We start from the raw sequence: 26599 nt of genomic DNA, 5'->3' as shown, positions 1-26599 counted from the left end.
GGTAATTTTTAGAACTGTATGGATCTAAGTTAAACTGTGTACTTTCGAACTCTGCAAGTTTGGTGTTTACAATTTCTTTTATTAAATGTGATTTTAAAAATTTGTTTTGGTTTTCCTATATTTAATTTTGATTTTAACAAATATTTCATTAATAGTAAATAAAAATAATTCAATGTGTATTAAAGTTGTTTATAAGCAAGAAACATACAAGATATTGCCTGATAGTTTCATCAACACAGAAGTTAATTTTGTTCATTTCAATTTTCTTTCCTTTCCGCAGCCAACTTACTCAATATGATGCTGTTACATTCTACAGTTTGGTCAATTCTATCAGGTAATTTATTCATTATAATCTGTACCGAATATTATAGGCCTACCAGGTCAAATGCTTCAACTGTGTATTGTCTATCATTTCTGTCTCAAACTTTTTGTATAAAACAGTCTCCTATTTCTTTTCAGTCTTCTTTACACAGCATCTCTTTTGTGCAGTTAGGGTTGTAGAATGCAGCAACTGCACCATGATGCAATGTATAAAAGTATGAAAAATAATCACTCCAAACAAGCAATAAAATCTTAACCCTTTTACTGTTGAGATTCTCAGATGCCGGAAAGCTTCAATCCTCACTACAGGCGATACTAAGAATAACATAGCACTTCTATCTGGTTATGGCTGATAGAATGAGAATAATCTTATGCCATGGATTAAACAAAACAAACAACAAATTATGTGAGAAGGTAATAAAGTACAAAGCCTTTTTTTATTGATAAACATTACTCCCACCCCATTTTTTTTTTATAACTTACATACTTGCAATTTACAGAAAAGAATTGATCTACATCAAATTCTGAGTTATATTAAATATGTTTTCTTAAAAGATTGGTGCATATGCATAAGCATCAATAATATATATGTGGTTGATAAAATTCTAAACTATCAAACTTATAGAATATGTATTCTAGATAACAGATTGATTAACGTAGCTACAGTTATTTATGTATTATTTTACCATTTGTGAAGGTGCCACCAAAATCATACCATACCTGTTAAAAAATAAAAGAAATTAAAATTTAAAAGTAATGCTATAGTTATTGCTTACTAGCTATAGACCCAATAATAATCAATGAATGTTCCACACTTCCAATACTTTTATTGTCATCAAAATCAGTAATTTTATAAGCTGGGCCTTTCTGCTTGGGTGGTGATTAAATGTTTCAAATACACTTGTGATGTTGGGCTGTATAAGGGTGTTAACTTTGGTCAAAATCAGACTATTCTTTCTTTAATCAGGTTTTTTTGATTATCAATTTTCAATATGCATCAGAGGCATTTCAATACAAAACCTATCTAAGAAGACTCCCAGACACATAAAGTACATTTGTATGAAATTGTAAAAAAATTGGCTCAGCCATTTGGCCCATACATATATAAAATGTTTTTTTTATATATAAATCATCCTGGGATGAGTATTTTTCTCATATTTTCTAGTTCAGTATTATAATTATTGTACAATACTTTTCTTATAGGAGTTCAATTATGCCATTGATCAGATCACTTGCAATGCACTTGCGTCTGTTTTCCACAACTTCATCCTGACTGATCTTGATTACACTGACGACATAGCCATTCTTGGAGAAAAAAAAAAACGCACCACTTCACGTCTAAAATCGGTATGAAACTAAATGCTACAAAAACAAAAATCCTCTACGCAGGATTTCTACCCTCCAAGAAAAGTATGATTCTTCTCATGGAGAAACTCTAAAAGAGGTTGATTGCTTCAAATACGAGGGCTCAATGTTTGCCGTCATGGCTCATGAGTACAACATTAACATCTAAATCAAATCAATAATGCCTGGCATGTTTTCAGTAGCCTACAACCTTGTCTGTGATTTTGTCCCAAGACCACGATAGGTACGAAAATTTAGATTTACCAGGTACTTGTTCAAACATGCCTTCTTTATGGCTGCAAGACCTGACCAATGAAAGCTGTGGATCTCAAAAGGTTGGTAGTGTTTGATCTATACTGCCTCCGCCAAAATATCCATATCTGCCAACATTATTTTATCTCCAATACACAAATCTGGACATGATGAAAGATCATACTCTTTAACCAAGTGCTTTTAAAGAGGAGACTGTTGGTTTGGCCATGCTGCATACTGCAACACAGGAAAGTTCATTCATGAAGCAATAGTTAGGTTAATAAATGTGACGAGCATGCGTGAAAGTGCTAAAAAATTGTATACCAATGTCTTAGTCAGGTTTACCTACAGCGAAAATGTGTTCATCCAAGGGCTATAAAAGCAGATACCAGAGTCATTTGGAGATTAACTGCTGAGGTTGTTCTGGTAACGTGTCGTGCTGTGTTCAATTGACAGAGGTGTTCGGGTACAAATCAATGGAGTTGTTCGGGATCGTATCAAATCATCAGAGGTGTTCAGGTTTGAATTGATGGAGTTGTTTGGGATAGTGTCGTGTCGAATTGACGGAGGTGTTCAGGATCATGTTGAGTAACGTGGATGAAATTGTTTGGGACCATGCTGTCACGTGTGATAAAAATTTTTTTTTTTTGTCTCTCTTCCCTCATGAAAGAACAGCAAAGATACTCGGGAGGCCAGCGTAAGATGTGGTTACACACCATTAAAGCCAATGTCGAACCTACCTCTGGTTCAGACGTCTAATGTATTTGCCAATGGTCCCACAACTGGCTGCTCATAATTATCTTGGCTACTGCGGACCATCATGTGTGGTCAAGGCATTGTGTGTTCTATGGGGAAAGCTAACTCCACTCCTCCTGAGTGAATGCCATGAAAACTCAAAGGTCAAATGCTTTCCTTTTAATTATTTTTTTTTTTTTTTTTACATGTGAAAAAGATCGAGTGAAAAAGCGTTTACTTCAAACTCTGGTTGGCTTTTCCTGGATTCTGCTGACAGTCTGATTGTGGTGAGCTTTTGATTTTGAATTATTTTATTCAATTTTGAGGAGAGAAACATTGTTGTAGCTGAATGAATAAATTTGAAATCCTTTAAAATCAGTAAAAAAATATTTTCTAACGTAAAAATATCAGTATTACATTATATTAAAGGATAATAAAAAAATTTTTAAATAAAAGCAAATTATATTTTGAATAAAATAATTATCAAATTTTGCACAATCAAAATAATACAGACGAATGTTAAGCTTTAAATTCAACATGATGGATGTGATGAGCCAAAATCCTGAATCAGGTAGGTAGATGAGTAACTTATCTTTCCTTTGGTAACATTTATTTGTTGTATATATATATATATATATATATATATATATATATATATATATATATATATTTTTTTTTTTTTTCTTTTCACCTTTTTTTTTTCTTTTGTTGGCTTTTGTTAAAATACCCAAATTTTTAATGGGGGTATATAGATTTTTTCAAAACATAAACCATGATTTTTAACACAATTAACCACCGAATTATGACCGTTCAATCTTTGTTAATGCTATCTTGTATGCTATTGGTTCAGAAGTCAATTTCCACAGTGTATTATAAACTGCGGGCTATAAAAAGGTGAAAAATCTTTACAAATGTAATGAAATCCTGTGGTAAATGAAAATTAACCATATTTATTAGCTTTTTAGCCTAAACATTTGGACAAAGTTTCATTACCCTTTGAAAAACAAAAACGATTTTTTTTTTTTTCTTTTTTTCTTTAGCCTAAACATTTGAATAAAATCTCTTTAACTCTTTGGAAAAAAAAGACAACTTTTTTTTCTTTTTTTTTTTTTAAATTATTTTTATTTAAAAAGATTTTTTTTTTAGAATTCCAGATCGCGAATATATAAAACGATTGAAAAATCTTCAAAAAAATCTCTAAATAGTGAACAAAAGAAACAAAGTACTGGTAAGGAATATTTTTTTTCTATTTTTTTGTGAATTTTTGATATTTTGAGAAACCACTGTCAACTCGTGCTTTTCATCGGTTTATATTGGTAGATCAGCGTTAAACTCCTGTGAAATGTTAATGATGCAACAAGAATGACAAGTGAATAACTGGAGTTTTTAAATTTCTCCCAGATGCATCCTTGTGTACTGCAAGGTGACCTCTTTAAAATGTCATTGAGAGGGGGGGGGGTCGAGAAAGAGAGTGTTACCAAAAGACAATGATTTGAGCTATGATTAGGAATAGTTTAGGAATGTTTTTTTTTAATATTATCTTTTCAATTTTTAGTGGAATTCCATTGCTTTTTGTAATTAAGAAAAGGCTGAATTTCACTTTTTTTTACTTTAGAAAAAAAGGATTTTTCACTTAAAACTTTTTTTTCTTCCTCTCTCCCACTTTATCTTTCTCTTTTCATGTAAATTTGTCTATACTTCAACTGATTCTTGATGCAGATAGAGGAGGTTAAGACTTGTTTAATCAAAGAATAACTTCCTGTCCCCTTCCCAAAGGAACACTCAGAACAGAACAGCTTTGCACTATTTCATCCTCTTATGATCAAAATCAATAAATAGTAATATTCAAATTTGCACCTAGAATTCTAATTTTGATCCAAATTCATTACATGATTTTGATTTTAGACAAGGTCTAAATTTAAAGCTTAGGCTTAAAGAGTCTGAATAAAAAAAGTGTAATTCATGGAATCTTGCTTAATTGGTGTCTAATGACTTTGGATAAAATTAAATGTAAATCTGAATTTTTTAGTTTTTCATTTTTCCATATACAGTTTAACCCTGATATAAGAGACCCGAACATAAGGAAAACAGATATAAGAGAGATTTTCTCTGGTCCCAAATTAGAGCTTGTAATTATGTACAGTGTAATCCGAATACAAGAGCACCAGATATAAGAGAGCTGTTGGGACCAGAGAAGAAGTATCTTATATCCGGGTTACACGGTGTGTGGTGGGGGTAAATTTTTTTGTGCATACATGTTTCAGCTGTGATTTCTTTCGAAATCCATCATTAATCTCAACTGGCTTCAAATATAGATATATAAACTTTTTTTTTCTAAACTTTTCCTTTTTTTTTTAAATTTTTTTTTTTAAAGGAGAAATCCTATTTTATTTTGAAAAAGTAGCCAGTTAATCTGTTGTGGTGATTATTAGATATAATTGTATTTTTATTACAAATACAGCTCTGCTTATTGAACACTGTTATAAACACTGGATTTTCATTGAATGAAAATCGAAGAAACGACAGTAATACAATCATTTTATATATATATATATATATATATATATATATATATATATATATATATATATATATATATTTGTAGAATGATAAATGCAAAGTAGTTATTTATGTTGTTATAACTGAATTAATAAATTTGTGATTTCAGAACTTGTGCCTTGTCTTGAAGAGCCACCAAAATGGACGGCCCTTTCAGAGATCCTGGCTGAGATTAAGGAAGAAAATGAAAATCCTGATCCTGAATTTGGAACTGGACGAATTCTAATTGTAGCCGAAGATGATAGAACATGTAACCAACTTAAAGAGGTATGTATTTTACCGTTGTCGACCGAGAGAAGAGTCTATAAGGTATGTGTAATCAATGTGATAATGTATGGAATTGAAACCTGGCTAGTTTGGGTTCAAGGCATGCATTGTCTAGAGAGAGATAGGATGTAATGTGAGTCTTAAAGTTGAGAGAATTCATGAGGAAAGTTTCTGGAAGATATATTTAGAGAATTAATTCCTATTTTGGTCGCATAAAATGTTTAGTTAATTTGTCATTTAGACAGTGCTAGATGTCTCTGTTAGCTGTCAACGGAACGTGCATAAATTTTTACTTTTTTTTACACTAAATCTAAGCCATTTGCATTTTAATCATCATCAACAATTGTTTTTTTATAAACATGCAGATTGAGTGCATCAGTCACGCTCATGGGCTTCTATTGTACATGACAAATCTCACTCCATATCACCAAGAAACTCTATCTAGGATCAACTGTAGGGAACTGCCATGCTATGCAATTTCTCTGCAGCAGGCAATTTAAGTTGACTTTCCCCGTCTACCATGGACTTCTAAATGTGGGGCTATTTTGATAGTCTCATGCAAGTTTCTTTTCCCCTGAGATTTTCCTATATATTTTAAATACAAAAAATACATGCTAATATATTCTTCAATTCTCCAATTAAGTTCTGTTTGAAAAAAAAAACATAAAAAACTTTTGATTGTTCTAAATACTTGTAATTTGCAATTAACTCGCATAGACTCATCTCCTAAGTTTATTTTTTGACCATCCCCTGTTCTTAATTTTTATACTTTCTATTACTCTCTTTTCTGTCACTCTTTCTGTTTATTAACAAAGGTACTCACTTTCCTTCTGTCGCTGCTTCCTTTAAACTTCCTCCTCTTTTTCTATATTAATGGAGAGAGACGGTTAAAAAGAGCAGTAATATAATTTAACGTATAGCTGGAGAAGGAGAGGCAGGGTTATATAGTAAGCAGAAAAATACTTCCTTTAAACTCCTCAATCTAACGTTTACAGGGAACATAAATTGGAATAGATACATTGAGAGCATTGCCAAGGATGCTGTGAAGAAGGTGGGCTCTCTCTACCGTGCTAGAAAGCTACTTATACGCCTAAAAGTATCCTGTACCTCTATAAGGCCACCATTCGCCCATGTATGGAGTACTGTTGTCACATTTGGGTTGGTGCAACTGCTACTTGTCTCTCACTCCTTGACAGAGTTCAAAAGAGAGTCGCCAACCTGATAGGTCCTGAACTGTTATCTAAGCTTCAGCCTCTGTCCCATCAACGAAATGTTGTATCCCTCTGCCTGTTCTATAAGTATTTTAATGGTGGATGCTCTGATAAACTACAAGTACTTGTAACCCATCGACGTGAATACCCCTGACAAACCCGACAAGCAGCTAAATGCCAGCCCTTCACAGTAGAGATCCCTAGGTGTAAGGAAGTCTTCTACTCCAATAGTTTCTTCCCCAGAACTGCTAGACTTTGAAACTCTGTTCCGAGATTCTGCTTTCCCAACTGTACTGACATGCAGAAGTTCAAGTGTAATGTAAACAGACATCTTGCTATTCATCTCCCTTCATAATATCCTTGCAACTTATGTCCCTGATAGTAGACCCCCACATCAAAGTGGCACTGTGCCTTGTTTGGGGTGAAAATTGAATAATAATAAAAAAAAAAAAAAGTACAAATTTAGGATTTTGTGATACAGATTTTTAGTATATTTTTGTTTTTTCCAGGTGGGAGAGTTCTTAACAAGCACCCACATTTTTTTTTCTCTCTAAATTTGAAATAATTTACTTTTATTATTTAAAAAACACAATAAATGATGTTTCATAAGTTCTTTCTTTTTTTTTTAAACTTTTTTTAAAACTTTCTTTTTATTGTTTTTCACCTCAAACAACATGTATTGCTACTTGGTCATAAGGGGCTATCATTTGGGATCATGTCTAACTGGGATTTGTGCAGAATTGAGTAACAAGATGTTTGTTCACATTACATTTAAACTTCTGCATGTCAGTACAGTCAGGGATGCAAGAAACGGAGAGGGAATTCCAAAGTCTACCAGTCTAAGGGGAAAAAAACTATTAGAGTAGAAGGCTTTCTGGTGTCAAGGGACCTCAACAGTGAAGGGGTGAGATTTTGTCAGGTTGGTTAGGAATATGTATGTTGAGGGAGGTCAAGTACTATGAATTCATCAAAGGACATTCCATTAGAACACTTGTAAAATGGGCACAGGGATTCAACATTGTGGTGATGGGACAGAGATTAGAGCTTGGCCAACAGTGTGGAACCTATTAGATTTAAAGGTCTTCTTTTTTTTTAGCTTCACCTTTCTTATCCAGCACACAGTATATATCTTCAGAAATGACTGTTAAAATATTCACAGTAGAATGGATTTGTCTAAATCCATACTGTTGGTCAGAAAGAAATTTGGCATTGATGAGTGATTGATTGATATAATGACTTAAAGATTTTGCTGAAAAATGGGAGGGGGTGATCGGGGGGAAGACTAATTTAGTGGATCCATTCTTTCACCAGAATTATTGAATACTGGTACAGCAGAGGCAATTTTCCAGTTATCAGAAAAGCAAGACTGTAAGGCATTTGTTGAAGAGGACAATATAGCAGGGATAATATCAAGTCCAGACATCATTTTATAATAATGTTAATTCTACAAATGTTTTGTTTTTTTTCTTATTTTCAGTTTTTATGCGAAGGAGCACAAAATGTCTTAGCAAATTTATTCAACAAACATCTGGTGGGTAAAGGTGAAAAACATCTTGAAACAGAGGTAAGACATTTGCATATTAATCATCATCAACAATTTTTTTTTTATAAATATGTAGATTGAGGGCATCATCCATACTCATGTGCCCCCATCGTATATGGCAGATCTCACTCCATATTACCAAGAAACTCTATCACAAGGAAAAAAAACTATTGGCAGCTGCCATGCTATGCAATTTCTCGACAGCAGGTAATTTAAATTGACTTCTTCCTTGTCTACCATAGACTTCCAAATCTGGAGCTATTTTGATAGCCTCACTCAAGTGTTTCACATTAATATAAGTGAATATTGTATACTAGTAGGACCACAGAATGAGAAATATATTGAATCAACAAATATGTTTTGATAAAGCTGATGTTTTTTAAATATAGAACTTTCCCAAATGAAATAAATTAATAAGTATTAATAAATACTTGGAAAGTAATATTATGTTACATAGTTCAATATAAATGATAAAATCATATTATAAGATACAATCTTTAATTTACTCCTTCAGTCCAGCACCTCTCGACAGACAAGTTGTTCTCTTTGCTCTGATTCTTTTGAACATTTCTTTTTTTACATAACGTTTCGCCGACTTCTTTCTTTGAGGAACTGCTGCGTGTCAAAATTACTGTGAGTTTTTTTTTTCTCACACCATTAAAACATCGATCATATATTATTAAAATGATATTTGAAAATGAGGCTATATGAAAAGTAGGTCACTCTTATATTCTTGTTCGGGGTTGCCAGATGAGCCTTTTTAAAGCTGCATTTTGCAAATTTGGCCTTTTTTTTGTTTGTTTTTTTAAACAGTTTGGCCTTCAAAAATAATATTTAGCCTTCTTCCAAGCATAATGTATGGACTAAGTAAGGAAGGAACTAGCAGAGTATTATATAGATTGGTGACTATTTGCCATTATGGAAACCAAAGTGCTCTGAACTTGGGAATTACACTGCTTTACCATATTTGCAATAACAACATCCGAAAGTGCTATAGCATCACATTGATCAAAGGCAGGATGAGGTAATGGCAGCTCAAATGGTTTGGGCATGTATTATTAATCTTGATACACTTTGCTTTTGGTACAGAGTGGAACAATAAAATTGTCGCCCTAGAAAAGATGACCTGATTCTATTTCCGTTTGATGAAAACCGGCTTTCTTTTTTTGTTGCAAACTAGTTGGCCAGTTGTGGACAAATCCCAAGAGCAATAGGAGTTTTCTATCGTGTCTGAAAGTGACACTATAGGTGGCTACATTGAATGGATGTCAACTCTACATAATCAAGTTACCTGAATTGATTTTTTTCAATAAAAGTTTTTAAATAAAGCTGTAGTGTCGTTTACTTTAAGGCGACAATTTTATCGTTCCACCCTGTAGTTGTTTATAGCTCCAAAAACCAAGGAAAATGTTCAATTAATTTTTTTAATGTATTTATGTTTAAATGTGGGAAAAAAATGCAAAGCTATCTTTCAGAAGTGATATTATTTCGCTAAAATTCAGTGTCTGGGGTTTTAGGAGAAGGGGAAATAGTGTTTATTTGTCACATTCCAGAAATCATGTACATTGATCAAGTAATACTGAGAGCTTATTTGTTACATTTAAAAAATCATGCAATACCCAGAGTTTATTGATTATAACCCTCTTCAGTTCAGAAATAGCTTGAAGTTTTTAGACATTATATTTGAGATAACCATACAGATAAAAATCTGTGGCAGGGGTTATGGTCCAGTGAGTGTGAAGCTCCTTCAGTATTAAACTTCTTACTGATGAAACAATCATCAAAGTGCCCCTGCAGCTATTCTAATGAGTCATTTGAAATGTGGAGAATTGCCTTGTTCTTATTAAAATCACTTTTTATCCCTCGCATGTCCAAAACTTAACAACCATTAGGTAGTGCTCAGTATTAATCCATGCAAATGGCACATATGAAGCATATCATTGAATGATGATTAAACAAAGATTGTTGGATATTTATGATTGAAGCTGAAATATACTATTACTTCTATTAATGTTCTATTGTACTTCTATTACTGGTGGAGATTTGGCATTTGTCTGCTTGAAGCCAAACTATATCATTACTTTTATTAATGTACTGGCCACTACCAAATGGGTGACTATTTGGAAATAGGTGCTGTATGTATTGCACCACGACGGGGAAATTTCCAGGTTAGTATCTAAGGGTACAATTCATAAACCATTGGGAGAGATGTACCTTTAGTCTCCAGTTAGACATGCATCTAGGGGAAGGAAAATTCTGATGTAAAACGTGAGGTCTTGTGGCAATCACTTGCACCGACTGAGGTTAGCAGTTGTTCCAAAAAGTGTGAATAGTCATACATAAAGTTTTCACTACTATAAACAAATCATCTTTAGTTGCTTGAACCTCATATGTTGAGATTCGACAGGAGAGTTCATTAATATACTGTTGTACTATTACTGATAGAGATTTGGCGTCTTGCAGTCTAAAACTGAATTTATACTATTCTATTAATGTACTACTGTACTATCTTTCTAATTAATAAATATGAGTACATCCGGATCCTTCCTCCTTGCAAGGTCCTAGATATGACCTTAAACTATATCCAGTGGTGAGACTCCAACTTGCGGGCTTTGGGAAGTGTGGAGCCACCCTTTAATTGCCATTGCTCCCAGGTCCAATTTGACCCGGAGTGGTAGTACCTGTTAGGGTTTCAACTATGGGTTAAATAGAAACCGACTTGAAAACAACAAATATATTCTCTTAAAAAATTTTTCTTCAAAATCTTTGGATTCGGCATTAAATAACCTGAAAAGGGTTGATATGCCGTAAAACAAAAACAACTAACCTTCCTCCTTGCAACATTATGATTGCCTGGTTAAGACATGAGTACTGACTGGGGAAGCCACTTGGGATGAATATTAAAAAGTATACTAGCCTCATGCTAGGAATACCAGTTTCGGCTATTAACACAAGTTCAGTAAGATAATTACTTGAAACTGTAGCAAAACTCACTCAGCTGCTTCAAACAATTATATTCCTTTTGTGGAATATATCACTTGAACTGCTTAAGTCATAGAGAAAGGGTTTGTAATGAAATCATCTTGCTTTAAACTTGTGTGCTATTCTTTTGTGTTGATTCATCTGTTTCTTTCTTGGATTTAACTGGTTATTGCATCTTTTCTTTGGTGATTGTCTGTGGAATAAATTTCTTCAAAGCTTATATATATTTGTACAATATTTGTTAACGTTGTTTGATTTTATTTTTCAAAATCATTCTTATTTTTTTCTCTGCCAACACTAATTACTTTGTTTTCATTCACAGCCTGTCAAGAAAAAAAAGCGCAAACTTGCGAAAAAAACTGAAAAGGAAAGCAAATCTACTGAAGTAACTTTAACACAAATGGGATCTGTTGATTTTTCTGATTCCAAACAGGTAAAAATAGATCTTTGATTTGTATAATAGATTTTAATTATTTTCTTTAAACTTGTTGATCACATGCTGCCCAAATAAATTTAATAAAGACTTTTGTCTCTTTACAAGTGTATATCCTCAGTCAAAAATGATAAAGAAAAAAAAAATTAAAAATCAAACCATGATGAAAAACCATGAATTCCAGTTTTTGTCTTTTTGTTTCATTTTTTTTCAGTTGAAGTTTTCCTTCCTGGAGTTAACACTTGATCTCTATATGAGATACATAGATATTCAAATACTCCATTAAAAATCTCCTTTATCTCTGAAGGAACATACTTTCCCTCTCCCCAATCGACCATTTAAATATGTTTTAGTGCATCTTTCTTGTAGTCTTTTAGTTTTACTGGATTCCAGGACCAGAATTCATCTGGTCTGATGGAATATCCAGCTTTGTGCTGTTACTAGAGGAAACATCACTTGGAGAAGGTGCACAATTTCTCATAAAAACCAATGCCTTATTTAATTTTGTCTTAATTAAAAATTTAAATGCCTAGCAAAAGATAATATAAATATTAAAATGTAAAGTACTTGTTCCTTTTCCAAAGGAAAAAAAAAAAATTTTATTAAAAAAAAACCTGCTGCTTACATTAAAAAAATAAATATTTACTATATCTCTCTCCCCCACCTTTTTTTTTTTAAATTTATAAAATAACAAACAACTCAGGTTTTCTTATGTTCCATGCGTTGAACTGAAGGCATCTTTTTTGTTTTGCTTATTTTGTGAGATCCTTGAAACTTAATTGATCTAAAATTTAATATATAATAGAGGTTATAAGCATTAAATTTCTGTAAATATTGGTTGAGCAGCCATTTTAGTTTATATTATTGACTAAACAAACATGGCTACTTTCTTAATACCTGATATCTACAGAATATTAAAGGCTTATAACAGTTATTAAATATTTATTTATTAATTCAAAATAGATTCAATAAATGAGTAGGTAAAATCAAATGAATTGTTTTTGATTAATTTACCTAATTTCTTCTAAAATATTTTATTGATAATAGTGATGGGACGATTCAGCTAGAATTACTGATTTTGTTTAAAATTCTCGATTTCGATTCTTTTGAATTTCTTTGATTAAAAAATGATGGGCTGACGTTATCCGCCTGATAGTCAGGGACTCAAACCTTGGATTAACCACTAAGGAGGCTGTCCTATCAACAGGTGCAAAGTACTGGGACTGTTGTATTGCCATTTGGTGAATGGATTCTGGACCATGCAGTAGTCTCTGGTGGGGCCTCTCGATGCCATACTAGTGGGTAATTGTTACGGCTTTACCTTTTCATGTGCTACAAAAAAAAAAAATTTTCCTGTCTTTTTCTCTCTTACTTTCCCCCTCTGTACTGCTCTAACCAAGTATGCCGACCTGTTCCACAAATCCCAAAACCTCAACATGAATTATCTCCAGAAAAAAAACTCTAATAAACCTAGAACCCCATCTTCCAACGTAGACCCCTACTACCAGGTCTCCTTCTCCAACATCAGGGGTCTACGTTCCAACCTTCCAGAGGTTGAAACCCAATTACAGGAGACGAAACCGGACATATTCTTTCTAGAACTGCATGCCTGTGGAACTCTGTTCCGTCTGCCTGCTTCCCACCTGACTACAACTTGGATGTCTTCAACGTTAACAAATTCCTAATGAACCGCCCCCTTAAGTAAACACTTCATCAAATCTCCACACTAACGTACTGTACTTGCAATAACCCTTATCCCTGAGTGGCTTCCGGGCCTTGATAAGTGGTGACCACCGTGTAAAAAAAAAAAAAAAAATGATTTAAAATTCTTTGATTCTTTAAAATTTCTAAATTTTTAATTAGAGATTTGATGCTTTTGAAAAATGTCTAAATGCCAGTAAAATTTCTGTGTAATGTTCACATATATTTTTCTTAAACTAAAAAAAAATGCACTTGAGATGGACCTGGGTGTTCATATGTTGCAGAGTAGATTTTAAAAAATATTTTTCTCAAATGTTTTCTTTATAACTAATTGAAAATTGTGAAGTAAGATTGTTTTTTTTTTTTATTTTAAAACAAAGGCAATTTGCATTTTTTTTTTTTAATATTATTTTAAATTTTAATAATTCAAACAAATTAACAATTGGTATGCAAAATAAAAAGAATAGTTAACAAAGTCTGTCCCCATGTTAAGAATGAATTACTATTTAGAAAACATTCTTAACATGGAGAAGAGGCCCTTTTAACTATTCTCTGCCTTCACACATATAAAAGAAGAATGTTCATATTTTTTTCTCCTAATTGTAAAATTTGATCTATTATTATATTGATTTGTTTTACTGTAAAAAGGAAAACAAGAAACAGATAATAATCACATTATTACTACTACTACTAATAATAATGGCAAATTTGTAGATTAACACCAAAAATAGATATGAATGATTGTGATGGAAAGAGAAAAAAAAAAATTTTGGAATTTTGAGGAGATAAGCTTCAGATATAAAGTTTATATAAAGTGATCATAATTTCTGGTCCATTCTAACTTTTTAGAGGTATTCACTAAATTTTTAACCACTGATCTTGTATAATCTAATTACTCAAAACTTGAAAATTAAACAAAATTCTTGTAGAACATTACATTTTTGCATGATTGTTGATATTTTTGGATCTGTTTCTATTGGTATTTTGTTGAATTTTTCGATTTTTGAGGATCCTTTTTATAAGGATATTTGTTCAGGGCTTATGGGCAGCTATAACTTAACAGGGTGGACACTAGGCTTGTTTTGAACTAAAAATACTTTAAAATGAGTTAAAACACAAACTTATTCAGATAGGTAGGTAGAACGGTAACTTATCTTGCATTTGGTAACATTTATTTTATATATATGTGTTTTACATCTCTTTTTTGTTCTTTTAGTTACAGTAAAAATATCAGAATCTAATTTTTCTTTTTTAGGGTGTGTGGGATGAAGAGTACTTTTAAAAATGTATATAATTTCTTTTTTAATTCAGCAAACTTCTAAATATTTTATTCAAAATTCTTATTAACTTGTGAGATTTTCATCTATATTTTTCCACTTGTAGTCAAAACAAAAAGATACAATAAAACATCAATTATTAAAAAAAAAACAAAAAAAACAATGACCAGACAATGACAGTATTAACCAGCATAATTCAAAGAAATGTCCAAAACAATTTAAATCTTTTAAGAATCAGCTGTTAACTCTCTGAGAGACAGCATGCAGACATTTAGCAAATTAGTGTGCAAATAAATTTCAAACGATTTACTAATGGAAGGGGCTAAGTGAACTTTAGAATATTTACTTTGTTTACTGCCATTAGACTGGAGAGTTAATGTTAAATTTTGGAATCGGATTTGTAACATGCAGTTTTGGTCCGTAGTTTTATTTTATGAATATACAGTCTTTTAATAAATAAACACATCATGTTTGTTTCATTTCTTATTGCCAAGAAAAAAAAAATTTAAAGAATCGTTTTTGGAATCAGAAATTAGGCTGTAAATTTTCTGATATCGATTCTAATACCCTGGTTCTCAATTTCATCCCAATACTAGTTGGTAATTGTTACATTTTTAAATGAATAAATATGAAAGTTTTTTTTTTCATTTAAATTATATTAACATCAAAACAAGATGGCCTAAATTAATTTTATGATAAAATATATTTTGCAGAGTAAAGATTATTGACCTAGATAGAATATGTAATTACTGAAATTTATTGGAATTTTTTGTTTCATGTGAAATACACATGACTGGATAGGCAGAATTAAAGGTGCTTGTTTATATTAATAATCTTTTAAAGCAACACATTTCAGGTGAAGACATTATTACATACTTATGTGTTATGCTGAAATTTGTATAAATTCAAAAAATTATGAAAAATGATCCAATAGATAATGTGCTAGAAGCATTTTAAATAAAAAAAAATCAGCCAGAAATATGGTCTCAGATAACTGATAATGGTACAGGTGATTTAGACAAAATTATCAATTGCAGTTACCTTCTCCTGGATCTTGCGAACTTTTCACTATTTAAACATACATTAAAATTCAACAAATCGCTAAATTCGAAAATTGTCATTTTTCCTTGTGATTATTTTTAGACTGGATCATTTTTTTTCAAATTTTTACTAATTTTAGCATGACACATAAGAATGTAATAGTGTTTTCACCTGAAATGCGTTGGTTGAAAAATGTGAACAAGTGAACATTGACAAATGCAATGCTATTTAAGCTTAAGTTATAGAAGCTGACTTTTCTTTATCTATTATAATAATAACATTGTTTTTTGTGTACGTTTCTTTGTATCTCTGAGCAGCAAGAAGTTGACGACTTTAAATGCTCTTCAGAAGACGCTTACTACGGCATTTTGTCTCAACCTGCCATTATCATACATCCTATCCATGGTGGATCTGATCCATTGGGTCTGCAGCGAATTCTTTGGGAAGTCAACCCTCGTTATGTCATCCTTTATGATTCCAATATGCAATTTGTCAGACAATTAGAGGTAAGTTTGAATTCAATAATAATATTTTTTTTTCATTGGAGCACAGGATGGAGCAGGTGCTAATGTGGTTTCAAGAGTTCAAAATGAATGGAATACATTCAGGGAATTTCGGATTTTACTATCAGAACATTATTACTGTCAAACAAAGGAAGAGTCTGTCAGGCATGTATACACAGTATGAGAATATATGTAATTGAAACCAGCGTGGGTTGAGGACATGTGTTGCATAGAGAGAAATGTGTAATGTGAGTCCTAAAGACAGACTTAATTCTGATAACCTTAGAATAAAAATAAATCTGGGCAATATAGGGAAATATGTGAAGAACAGGAGACTTTGATGGTATGGCCATATTAAAAGAATGGATGAGAATTTTTGGGTTAGTAAATGAGAAGAGTTAAGGTAGCAAGGTCAGTTCATAGGGGAAGGTCAAGGAAAACTTGGAAGTGATAAAAATAGATTTGAGAAAACGGATGATAAAGATCTAGTCAGAAATAGATGAGTTTGGAAGTCAATTTCTTAAAACTATCCAATGCATGTCGACATGTAAAATGGACATTCTACCAAATATGATGATGATGATGATGATAACAATGCTTATTTAATTTGACTCTCTTCTCTTGCCGACTAGATACCTTTACTTATATGGCATTGATTTGTGTTCCGGAAGTTATTTTTCTACATAGTCACCACCATTCTCAATGCAATTTTGCCATCAATAAATGATGCCTTGGTTGTATAAGTCTTGAGCACACTTTGTCTTTTGCATCTCTGTTAGCACTCTGAAATAAATGAACCCATCTCGTAGGTGTGCTGACATCAACTGCATTGGCTTCATAAATGTTCAGCAGGCACCAATGAATGTTAACCAGTTAAATTTTTTCTGCATGTAATACCACGTCTCTGCTTCTGATGCACATTGATGCCGGGTTGCTTTCACACCATCAATATCTACAACAGAGAGATGAATTTTTCAGGTCATGATTACATAAGTCTAGTCATCATAACAATGCAATTTACAATCCCCTTTGATCCATTCAGGTGTAATGAAAATATAGGAGGCATTACTTCTGGAATGTTCTCTATACTACACTATAACATTCCCTTTTTGAAAATTATTTTACCTACTGTTGAAGTTATATTTTTTCTATTTTAAATTGACTTACAATTTCTGTAAAAGTTACTTTCCTTTAAATTTTTTTTTCGTTTTAATTAACTTCCATTCGGCTTGAAAAAGTTTGGTTTCTTTTATTTTTGTTTAAGTCAGGGTTAAAGAGCCAGAGATTTTTTAAGGCGTCAAAGTCTAAACTCATAAGAATGCTAGGAGACAAATGTTTTAATCTCTAAAGAATCAAGTTTGCATATGGAAATATTTTAAAATAACAAGTGGGATATTTTTATATCTTAGAAATTGGACCTTATACCTTCTGTCTCCAGAATCCTAATTTAAATTTGGTATAAGCCCTATCTGTTGTCAAACAGATCTGCTGTTTTAGATGGTATTAGTTTAGCACAAGAGTCAGCAACCTCCAGTCCTCTATTGACTTTTGTTTGGCTCACCACCTTTCTTGGGGTGCGATGTAATTTTTTTTTATATTCCTGTGGCAAAATAAGTGATATTGATTAAATATAATCATATTTAATACTTGTTTTCTTCAAATGCACAGAAAATTTATTTACATATTAGCATTTCGGCCCGGCGTTGCCGGGTGTTTGGAGGTGTATGCTGAGCAAAAAAAAAAAAAAACGAAAAGAAAAAACGGTTCATTTTTTTTAATTTGTCCCCTATTATGATCTTTTAACATTTATTGTTTTGAGCTCAAATCAAGTTAATAAATTAGATCCATGCCCAAGGAATCTATATCTAAAATTTCAAGTGTTTAGACCCAAAATTGTTGGAGGAGTTTGATAGAGTTCTCAAAGGTAAAATCGTTGAACTTTGACCCCATAACAGCCAAATTACTGTCCGAAAACCGATCACATAGATTTTCTCAAATCTCAGTACCCTGTATATCAAATTTCGAGTCTGTAGAATGAAAATTGACAGAGTTATTGTGAAGGAAAATGTACACAGACACGTTCACTTTTATAGATATATAGATTTAATAACATTGTTATCCGCCTTGACAATATAAGTGAAAGTTTTTTGGCTTTCACATTCCAAAAGATTGAAGGTGCACCTACTATAACAAATATGATTTGCTTGATCATTAAATAACTTTAAAAATGGTCCAGTGATGGTTGAGGACATATATTGCATGGTGAGAAATGATGTAAGATTTTACGACCCAGCAAGAGTGCCCTCACCCAGTTTATATATAAAAACTACTTGGTCAATTTATGTGATTTTTGGAAAATGACATTTTCATTCCACTATAGGTATGTACATCATAAAGATTTTTCTGCAATTTAGTTTTTTAATATAGGTTTAATCTCCATATATGATAAAATTCTTCTCTGGACCAAAGGATCATAGGTTTACAACAACAGATGCCACATACAAATTCAATACATTTAGGCTAATAGCCACTATCTTATGTAGCTTTCGAACACCATTTTAGACATATTCATGATAATAAAATGCTACATTGCATCTGACGAACAACACCATCACAATTGCAACATCTTTAGAGTCCCTATTTTTCTCTCTAAATATTTAGTCCTACCACTGCTACCTGTTGTCACCAGGACGAATTCTACACATTCCACAGATTCTGCACACTTACACCGACTGTAACTGGTTCATACATACATAGACCTAACACAATCTTTCCAATTTCCAATTCATAAATAATAAAGGCTCCCTCGCCAAAGTCTGTCCATTCAGAAATTTATTGAATGAAATAAACAAACTTATTTTTTTCCAACAATTTTATTTCCGTAACAAATTCTTTTTTAATAAAATTCAGTAATTTTTTTTTTTTTTTTCAGAACAAATCATAATAAAAAAGATGCGATTATATGGAAGCCAAACTCTCCAATATATAAATATATATATATATATATATATATATATATATATATATATAAAATGCATCGGTTTAAAACATCAATCTACACAAGCACACAAAAAATAGCAATAATGAAGTGTAAAATACGTAAATGTTTATATATTTACGCACACACTCTTTGTTTTTACAATTTGGCTTTTTTTGTTTGTGAAAATCTGGCTTCAATTTGGCCTTTTTTCTGAAAAATTTGGCTTCAAATATTTAGTAGAATCTGGCAACCCAATTAGGGTCGGCTATTGGACATGTCTACCCATTTAGAAACTTTAAAACACACATAACTTGCCGATTGCAAAATAATTTAAAAAAAAAAAGGTGGACCTGAACAATACTGCCTCTGCCATTTACTTTTTTTATTTTTCACTTATTCTATAATTTTTCAGGTGATTATCAGCGCTTAATTTTGGAATTATAACGTTCTACTTCAGTGAACACCCACTTTTTGGCCATAGCCATTGTTAATGCTGCCACTAGCATTTAGATTTTTCCATTTCAATTTTCAGAAATTTCTACGATGCTTATCATAGATTACATGCCTAGCTTTCACATTACCAAAATACCTTGGAAAAATTTGTATACACCTTACCAACAGAAAAAAGGAAACATTTAACAGCTAACAGCAGCATTAACAACTGACATGACGAAAAAAAGTGTTTTCCATTTATTAGAACGTTATCATTACAAATTGATCCCTGACTATTCCAGTCATAAAAATACTACCTTCAATTTGTTTTTTAATCTGAAAAATAAGCCTGCACACGATGATAATCACTGGAAAAATTTACGACAAAGCTAAAAGGAAAAATTTAAAGGCTACGGGAATCATTGTTCAGGTCCGCCGTAGTGGTGTTTGGTTGTTTCTTTTCCTTGTGACACAATGTTTTCTCCGGAATAAATGCACTGGGTTATAATTAATTTTTACTTCAGTCTTTTATTTTCATCATACATTACAGGCAGATGGTAACAACTGCTATCTAATAGGCCACACTACCCTACTTTTATTTGACATGTTAGGTGAAAACACAGAATAATCACAGCACATAATCAAATCCTCATGTTAAGAATGGGTTTATAGATACTAATGTTTTTACTTTGGCACAGTACATTCGTTTTGGCTACAGGCACCAGTACCCGCTAACAACCATAATTTAATTGTTGTTTTTTTTTACAGTGGGGCATACTTCCACTGGGCAATGCCAGTACACGAGTCCTGCTAGTTGTAAATAAGCATGAATGAATTTTCTATTAATCTTTAGTCTATTAATTGTGTATGTTATCTCTTTATGTTTAGGTCTACCATGCAGCCAAACCAGACATTCCACTCAGAGTTTATTTTTTGATCTATAAAAATTCTATGGAAGAGCAACGATTCCTAACAACATTGCGCAAAGAAAAAGAAGCATTTGAGTATCTGATCAAAGAAAAAGCTGTGAGTATTGCTTCATCGATACTTCTTGCCATACAAAGAAAATTATCAATAAAAATCATTAACAAATGATGACAAAGAGTATTTAAGAGTTATTTCCCTTGAACGATATTTAAGTTATCTCCTTGAATTATTACTCACTAATTTGAAAATGCACTCTTCTACAAAGAAATACATGTATGTGTGAGATTTAGAACAAGGCGTTTCCTCTTTCTGACTTGAGGCTTGAAACCAATCGAATGTATTCACCTGGTTTTCCATAAATTTTCACGACTATAACACATCTCGCATCAGACATCCTGGTTGCAAGTTCAATCATGGCTTTTCTACTGGATGTAATGCATAATTACATCGATACACTGTTAGATCACCAATTAAGTGACATTCACTGGCTAATATGAGATGGGTAAAAATTTGGGAATATTATTTGTTGTTTATGGTAGAATGGTGACACCTCCCTACAAAAAAGGATAAAAAATATCTGCAAAAAACAATATTGTAATTTATGACAGATATACAAACAACCAGGAACCACTTACAAATTTCATACTATGTACCAACTTCCTCCTCTGGAACATTCTGCCTTGATCTGACTAGATATTTTCAAAGTAAGTTGAAATTACTTTCACAATACTATGCAACTTTTTATAACTGATAGTATGTGTTGTTTTCATTGTGTTTAGATCCTTAGCATGAACTTTTCCGTTAGTAACAAGGTCTGTGATTTTTAACCATTTTACGTTCCTTTTACCAAACTTCTCTGTGAGAAATAAATGTATATATTAGTGATGGGATGATTCTAATACAATTATTGATTGTTTTAAATTCCTGATTCCAATATAATTACTGATTCCAATAATTTTTAAATTTCCAAGTATAGAGTTGATTTATGTGTGTTGGGACAGGGACGGATAACCACAAAATCTCATGTAATTTGTGCATATATTTTCGCATATATAAAAATACACTTATGGGCATGATTTTAGTTTTACTGGTAGTTTAAAATCAATAAATAGTTATCATTTCAACATTAATACAAGTACAAAATGAAGTATCAAACAAAAATAAAAACACTAAAAAGAATCATTTGGGGCATTGAAAAATAGGCACAAATTTTTCCAATCGCGATGCTTGAAAAAATTCTGATTTTTTTTTTAATTCCTGATTCAAATTAATCATTCCAACATTAATGTATATTTTATATGTAAATTCAACTATTTCTTCATCAGTCTTTGTTTTGAAATCATGGCTTCAACAAAAACAATAACTTAAAATATCAAATGTTTTAATTTTAGACTTACATTGTCAATATTTGTGCTGCTTTACAAAATCACTCCACCATGATTATTTAAAATAATCCAATTTTTGGTACAGCTATTCCAGTTATTATAATTTTTATTAATATAGTATAATACCAAGGGTTTGTTTGCTTCTTTGCTAAAGTACAGGAATGCAAAAACAAAACGATATTTTGATGTTTGGATTTGCTGTCAACTTATTTTACCTTTTTTTTTTTTTTAATTCAATTATTCAATTTTATTTCTAAAATTCTGTAATATTTTCAAATACAAATAAATTTAAAACTGAATGTAGATTTTGCGCATTTTTTTTTACTAGGCTAAAGTTCTTTTTAAAATCTGGTACTATGTAAGCCAATTCAGTCTGTTAGATAATAAAAGGAGAGACTACTGAAAGATACAAAGCTGTGATTGATCATACAAAATCACCGATTAAGTCAGAGAAGAGGTTTTTAAAATACATAGCAAATAGAAAGTACACGTTTGGATCTTTTGCTTTTTCTTGCAACGGTTTTCTTTTTCTTTGTAGTTTTAATAATTCAAGCAATAAAAAGCAACAGCTCCATTATTTTCTCTGAACTAAAAACATAACTGACCTTAAATAACCCATAGAGGTTGATAGGTAAAAAAAAAAAAAGCAACAGCTCTATTATTTGCTCCTGCATACTATTTTCTTGTAGATTTATTTGCAGTTCAAAAATATTGTAGTAATAATCTCTTCTTGGTCATCTCCCATAAGGGTGATGAAATAGCCTAAAAACTATGTCTGTTCAATTTGACACTTGACATTCAACAGAAAAAAATAATTTTGGCCTCTTTGTCAAATTGACCTTTCATGATTTAACTTTCATGACCTAACTTTCTGTACATTTCACCTTAAATCCTGTACCTAGTTTCTCATGGAAAATTCCTGTTTACTTACTCTAGTTAATAAAGATGTAAGGGCGGGCACCACTCCTTTCCCTGGATTGCTCCACTTAGGCTTAATTCTAATGCTTAATATTTATCTTTTTTTTTTTTTTAGTATAACTTAAAGAAGGATTTAACCCCGGCCTCCTAGGCTCATTATTAAACATTAGTTATAAAATTGAATTTACCTTTCTTGAATCATTTTAATACATGTTCAACTAATTACTACACGGTTATTGGAGATACACATTCTCAAAACTGGATTATTTGAAATGAAGTACTTGGTGTTGTTATAAAGAAACACCATCTTTTTTTTTTTTCACTAACATGAGTTTCAAAATTCTTAGATGCTTATCTGTTACCTATCATCTTTTTAACGAACAATTTTTGAGATGGGGATTGATAATTTTGGATTATTTGGATTATTCAGACTACTGTTCTCATCTTTATTTAACCTGTTTAATCGGTCATGGTTGATGGAACGACAGCATGCTACTTCTATGGATTGAATGGTTCTGTTCAAATTTCTGTGCAGATTCCAGAGTCTGACAGAAGGATTCCAAAGTTGAGCGGGATATACCTGAAGGTTGGCCTTGACATTGTACAAAAAGACAGTGATAATTCCTGGAAAAAGAGTTGGTGTCATTATAAAGAAATGCCCATCATTTTTTTCATTAACTCTATACATGGTTTTCCAGATCCATAGAGGTTTGTCTGTTTTTTTTTTCTATTTTTACTAACAGACAATGGTAATCCCTGAAGAAAGAGAAGGTAAACTTGAAGATGATCCAAATCTTAATCACATGCCTTGTCCAGAAACTTCCTCATCTTCGAGAAAAGGGGGTCTTGACAAACCCAAGGAAGAACAAGTGGTTTGTGTTTTTATTTTTTAATGCATGCATCTCTGATTCATTAAATTTATTCTACTAGAGTGATGATTAGAAACTATGAAAAAAGATGGCAAATGTTTGAACTCTCTTTATTACTGTTAACCTTTAAGTGATTGTGTATATTGAAAATTGTACATCTATCATCATTTGTAATTATGTTTGATTAATTTAATCAACTTATATATCTTAGTAAGTTTTGAAAACATGGAAATTAAGCTACATGCCGAGATTAAAACTAGGTCACTTCCTAACACAAAAGAGGGTTCTATCCTCTCCAAAAAATAAACAAAGAAAGGGTAAATTAGATGGCAAGTAAACCTCTGCTTGATAAGTGCGCGATCATTGGCTGCGATAAATGGATGTGTAAATAACAAAAACTCTGTTTGGCTGACTAGCAAACTCAGCACCATGAGAATATATAAAAACGTGCAGTAACATCAATTTCATGCAATAGCCTGACTAATTTTGATGAAACCCAGAAAATTCTGTGTAGCTTAATTGCCATATATATTTTCAAAACTTACTCCCTAGCTCTACTCGCGTATTGAGAATTGTTGAAGTAAATACTTAAAATAGATACACAAAATTTTATGTAGATACATGATATATAAGCTGTGAGTTAAATTCTAGTGGCAAAAAAAAACAGAATCAATGCACAAGCATGGTTTTTCTTCTTTTTTTTTTTCAAATTATTTTACTTATAAGCAAATCCCTATGTTCTTTTCATAAGTGTCTGACATGTTTTTTGTGACGGGTGATATGGTTCATGGTGCTATAAAGCAACTCATCAGACACAAATAGATATTATTACAAATTGTACCAAACGAATGAATAAAAAAAATATGAATCAAATCTAAAGAAAGAATGACAGAAATCCAGAAAACTTGAAAAAAAAAACTTATTGAAAGGTGATACCTACAGCACCCCTCTGCCAAGATTTATCTGTTAGAATGGAGATTGGTGTTAGGCAGCAATGTTTAATTTATTCAGGCACTTATGAAAAAATATAGGCATTCGCCTATAAGTAAAATGGTTTGAAAATAAAAAATTTAAACAATAATTAAAAAAAATAACAAAAGTCATGACTGTGGACTGATTCTGATTTTTGATCATTGGAATGTAAATCACTACCATTTTTTTTTTATACATATATATGATAAAAATCTAGAAATTATTTTAAAAATTTAACAATTAAATAAATAGAAAACTTTAAATCTGAATAAATAACCTCACAAATAAAATATACTTTCTCCACATTCAAGTTCTCAACCGTTTTCATTGTCTTACACTGCTTGCCTACAAACTGTCATTTTTGAATATTAATAGAAAATAAGGTACTTGTACAGTTTAATCAAGACATTAAAAAATGAAAATATCGAAAGAAAAAAGGTTATATTGTATGTATCCGTTTTGGACTGAAGATCTCCGAAAAAAATCTCACTTAATTTGATGGAGTAGTTTTTTTTTTTTTTACGGCGGAAAAACATGTTTTATGACAGCACATTGAAGGTAGACATCTTTGAATTAAATTTTTGTTTATATTTTTAGAACACACCATGGGGAGATAACTCAATTTAAAGCGCTGACACTCCCTCCCCATCTTTAATACTAGCTTTTCTTCCTAAAAATCGAACCTTTTACTCGATATCATAACAAATGGGGTTTTTTGCTGTAAAAAGAAAACTATTTGATCAAATCAAGTGAAATTTTTTTTCGGAGATCTTCAGTCTAAAATGGATACGTACAATATAACCTTCTTCTTTTTTTTTGATATTTTCAGTTTTTAATGTCTTGATTAAACTGTACAAGTACGGAAAATAATCTATTGGTCTATGCAAAAGAAGAATATGTCAACAATCAGCCACAAAGAAAAAAAAACTCTTTCACCAAGACAATGCACCACATTACAAGTTGACTGCAACAATAACAAAACTACATGAATCTTATTTCAAATTGTTTTCACACCCACTCTATTCTCTATAACTGCTCTAGGAGCTACTGACTGTTTGCAGACTTTAAAAGAATATTTATTTGACTGCAATGAAGAAGTGATATTGGAAACTGAAGCATATTTTAAAGCCAATGACAAAACGTTCTACAAATAATTGTTAGAGAAATGTTGGAATCTATGGAATACTCTAGAAGGTGACTTTGTCGATGAATAAAGACATTTTACCTAAAAATTGTTTCTTATATCGAGTCATATGTTAAAAAATTAAAAACATAAGGTTTCGATGAATTATTTTTTTGCAATCTAATATTTCAGTTCATACATGTTATTAATAATTGTTTTTAAATGATAAAATTGTTTTCTCATTTTATTTAGATTATTGTTGATATGCGAGAATTTCGAAGCGAGTTGCCTTCTTTGATTCATAAACGAGGTATTAAAATCGAGCCTATTACCATTGATGTAAGTATTAAACACATTTGAAATGATAAGTTCTAATGACATCATTGGATTCTCGGGGAAGAGAGGGTTGTAGACTAAAAGATACACACATATACTTATTTATACTCACCCTTTGTTTCTTTCAATATATGAACCAGCAAAGATGGTTTGTCCTCATTAGGACATCAAGTTTTGAGATACCCAATTTCTTAAGTGTCTGATCTAATATTCTGGATCTAATCTGGCTTTACGTTGCATATTCACCTAATCATATGCTCTGTCATTTATCTGAATACTCACTAAAAAAAATTGTTATGATGACTGACCTTATGCATTCATGACTGAAACTTTCATTTCTCTGTTGCAAATATTGGTGTGAGACTCTAAAAAAACAACCTCTGTCAGGGATGTGTGTTAGAAATAGATGCGTGATTAAATTCCTCCATGCAGAAAAAATTTGAACCAATTAACATTTACCGGCACCTGTTGAATGTTTATGAAGCTAA

The 26599-nt window shown here is 31.6% G+C and overlaps 1 protein-coding gene across 3 annotated transcripts in view; it reads left to right on the top strand.

The window, feature by feature from the left end:
* Positions 1–26599, top strand: part of LOC145279757 (DNA repair endonuclease XPF-like) — a 73357-nt gene that overhangs the window by 34359 nt on the left and 12399 nt on the right. For all 3 annotated transcript variants that reach the window (XM_080131062.1, XM_080131063.1, XM_080131064.1), the window contains exons 9-18: positions 281–334; positions 2870–2939; positions 3799–3880; positions 5321–5478; positions 8167–8253; positions 11537–11647; positions 15984–16172; positions 20470–20607; positions 23555–23683; positions 26028–26114. In XM_080131062.1, the coding sequence (XP_079987188.1) occupies positions 281–334; positions 2870–2939; positions 3799–3880; positions 5321–5478; positions 8167–8253; positions 11537–11647; positions 15984–16172; positions 20470–20607; positions 23555–23683; positions 26028–26114 (1105 nt within the window). The remainder of the gene's footprint in view (positions 1–280; positions 335–2869; positions 2940–3798; positions 3881–5320; positions 5479–8166; positions 8254–11536; positions 11648–15983; positions 16173–20469; positions 20608–23554; positions 23684–26027; positions 26115–26599) is intronic.

This window comes from Euprymna scolopes, chromosome 7 (genome assembly GCF_053919585.1).
Source record: "Euprymna scolopes isolate OS-2025 chromosome 7, ASM5391958v1, whole genome shotgun sequence".
In the NCBI taxonomy this organism is placed as follows: Eukaryota; Metazoa; Mollusca; class Cephalopoda; order Sepiida; family Sepiolidae; genus Euprymna; species Euprymna scolopes.
The sequence above is the reverse complement of the archived record's forward strand: the minus strand, read 5'-3'. Positions and strand labels throughout refer to the sequence as shown.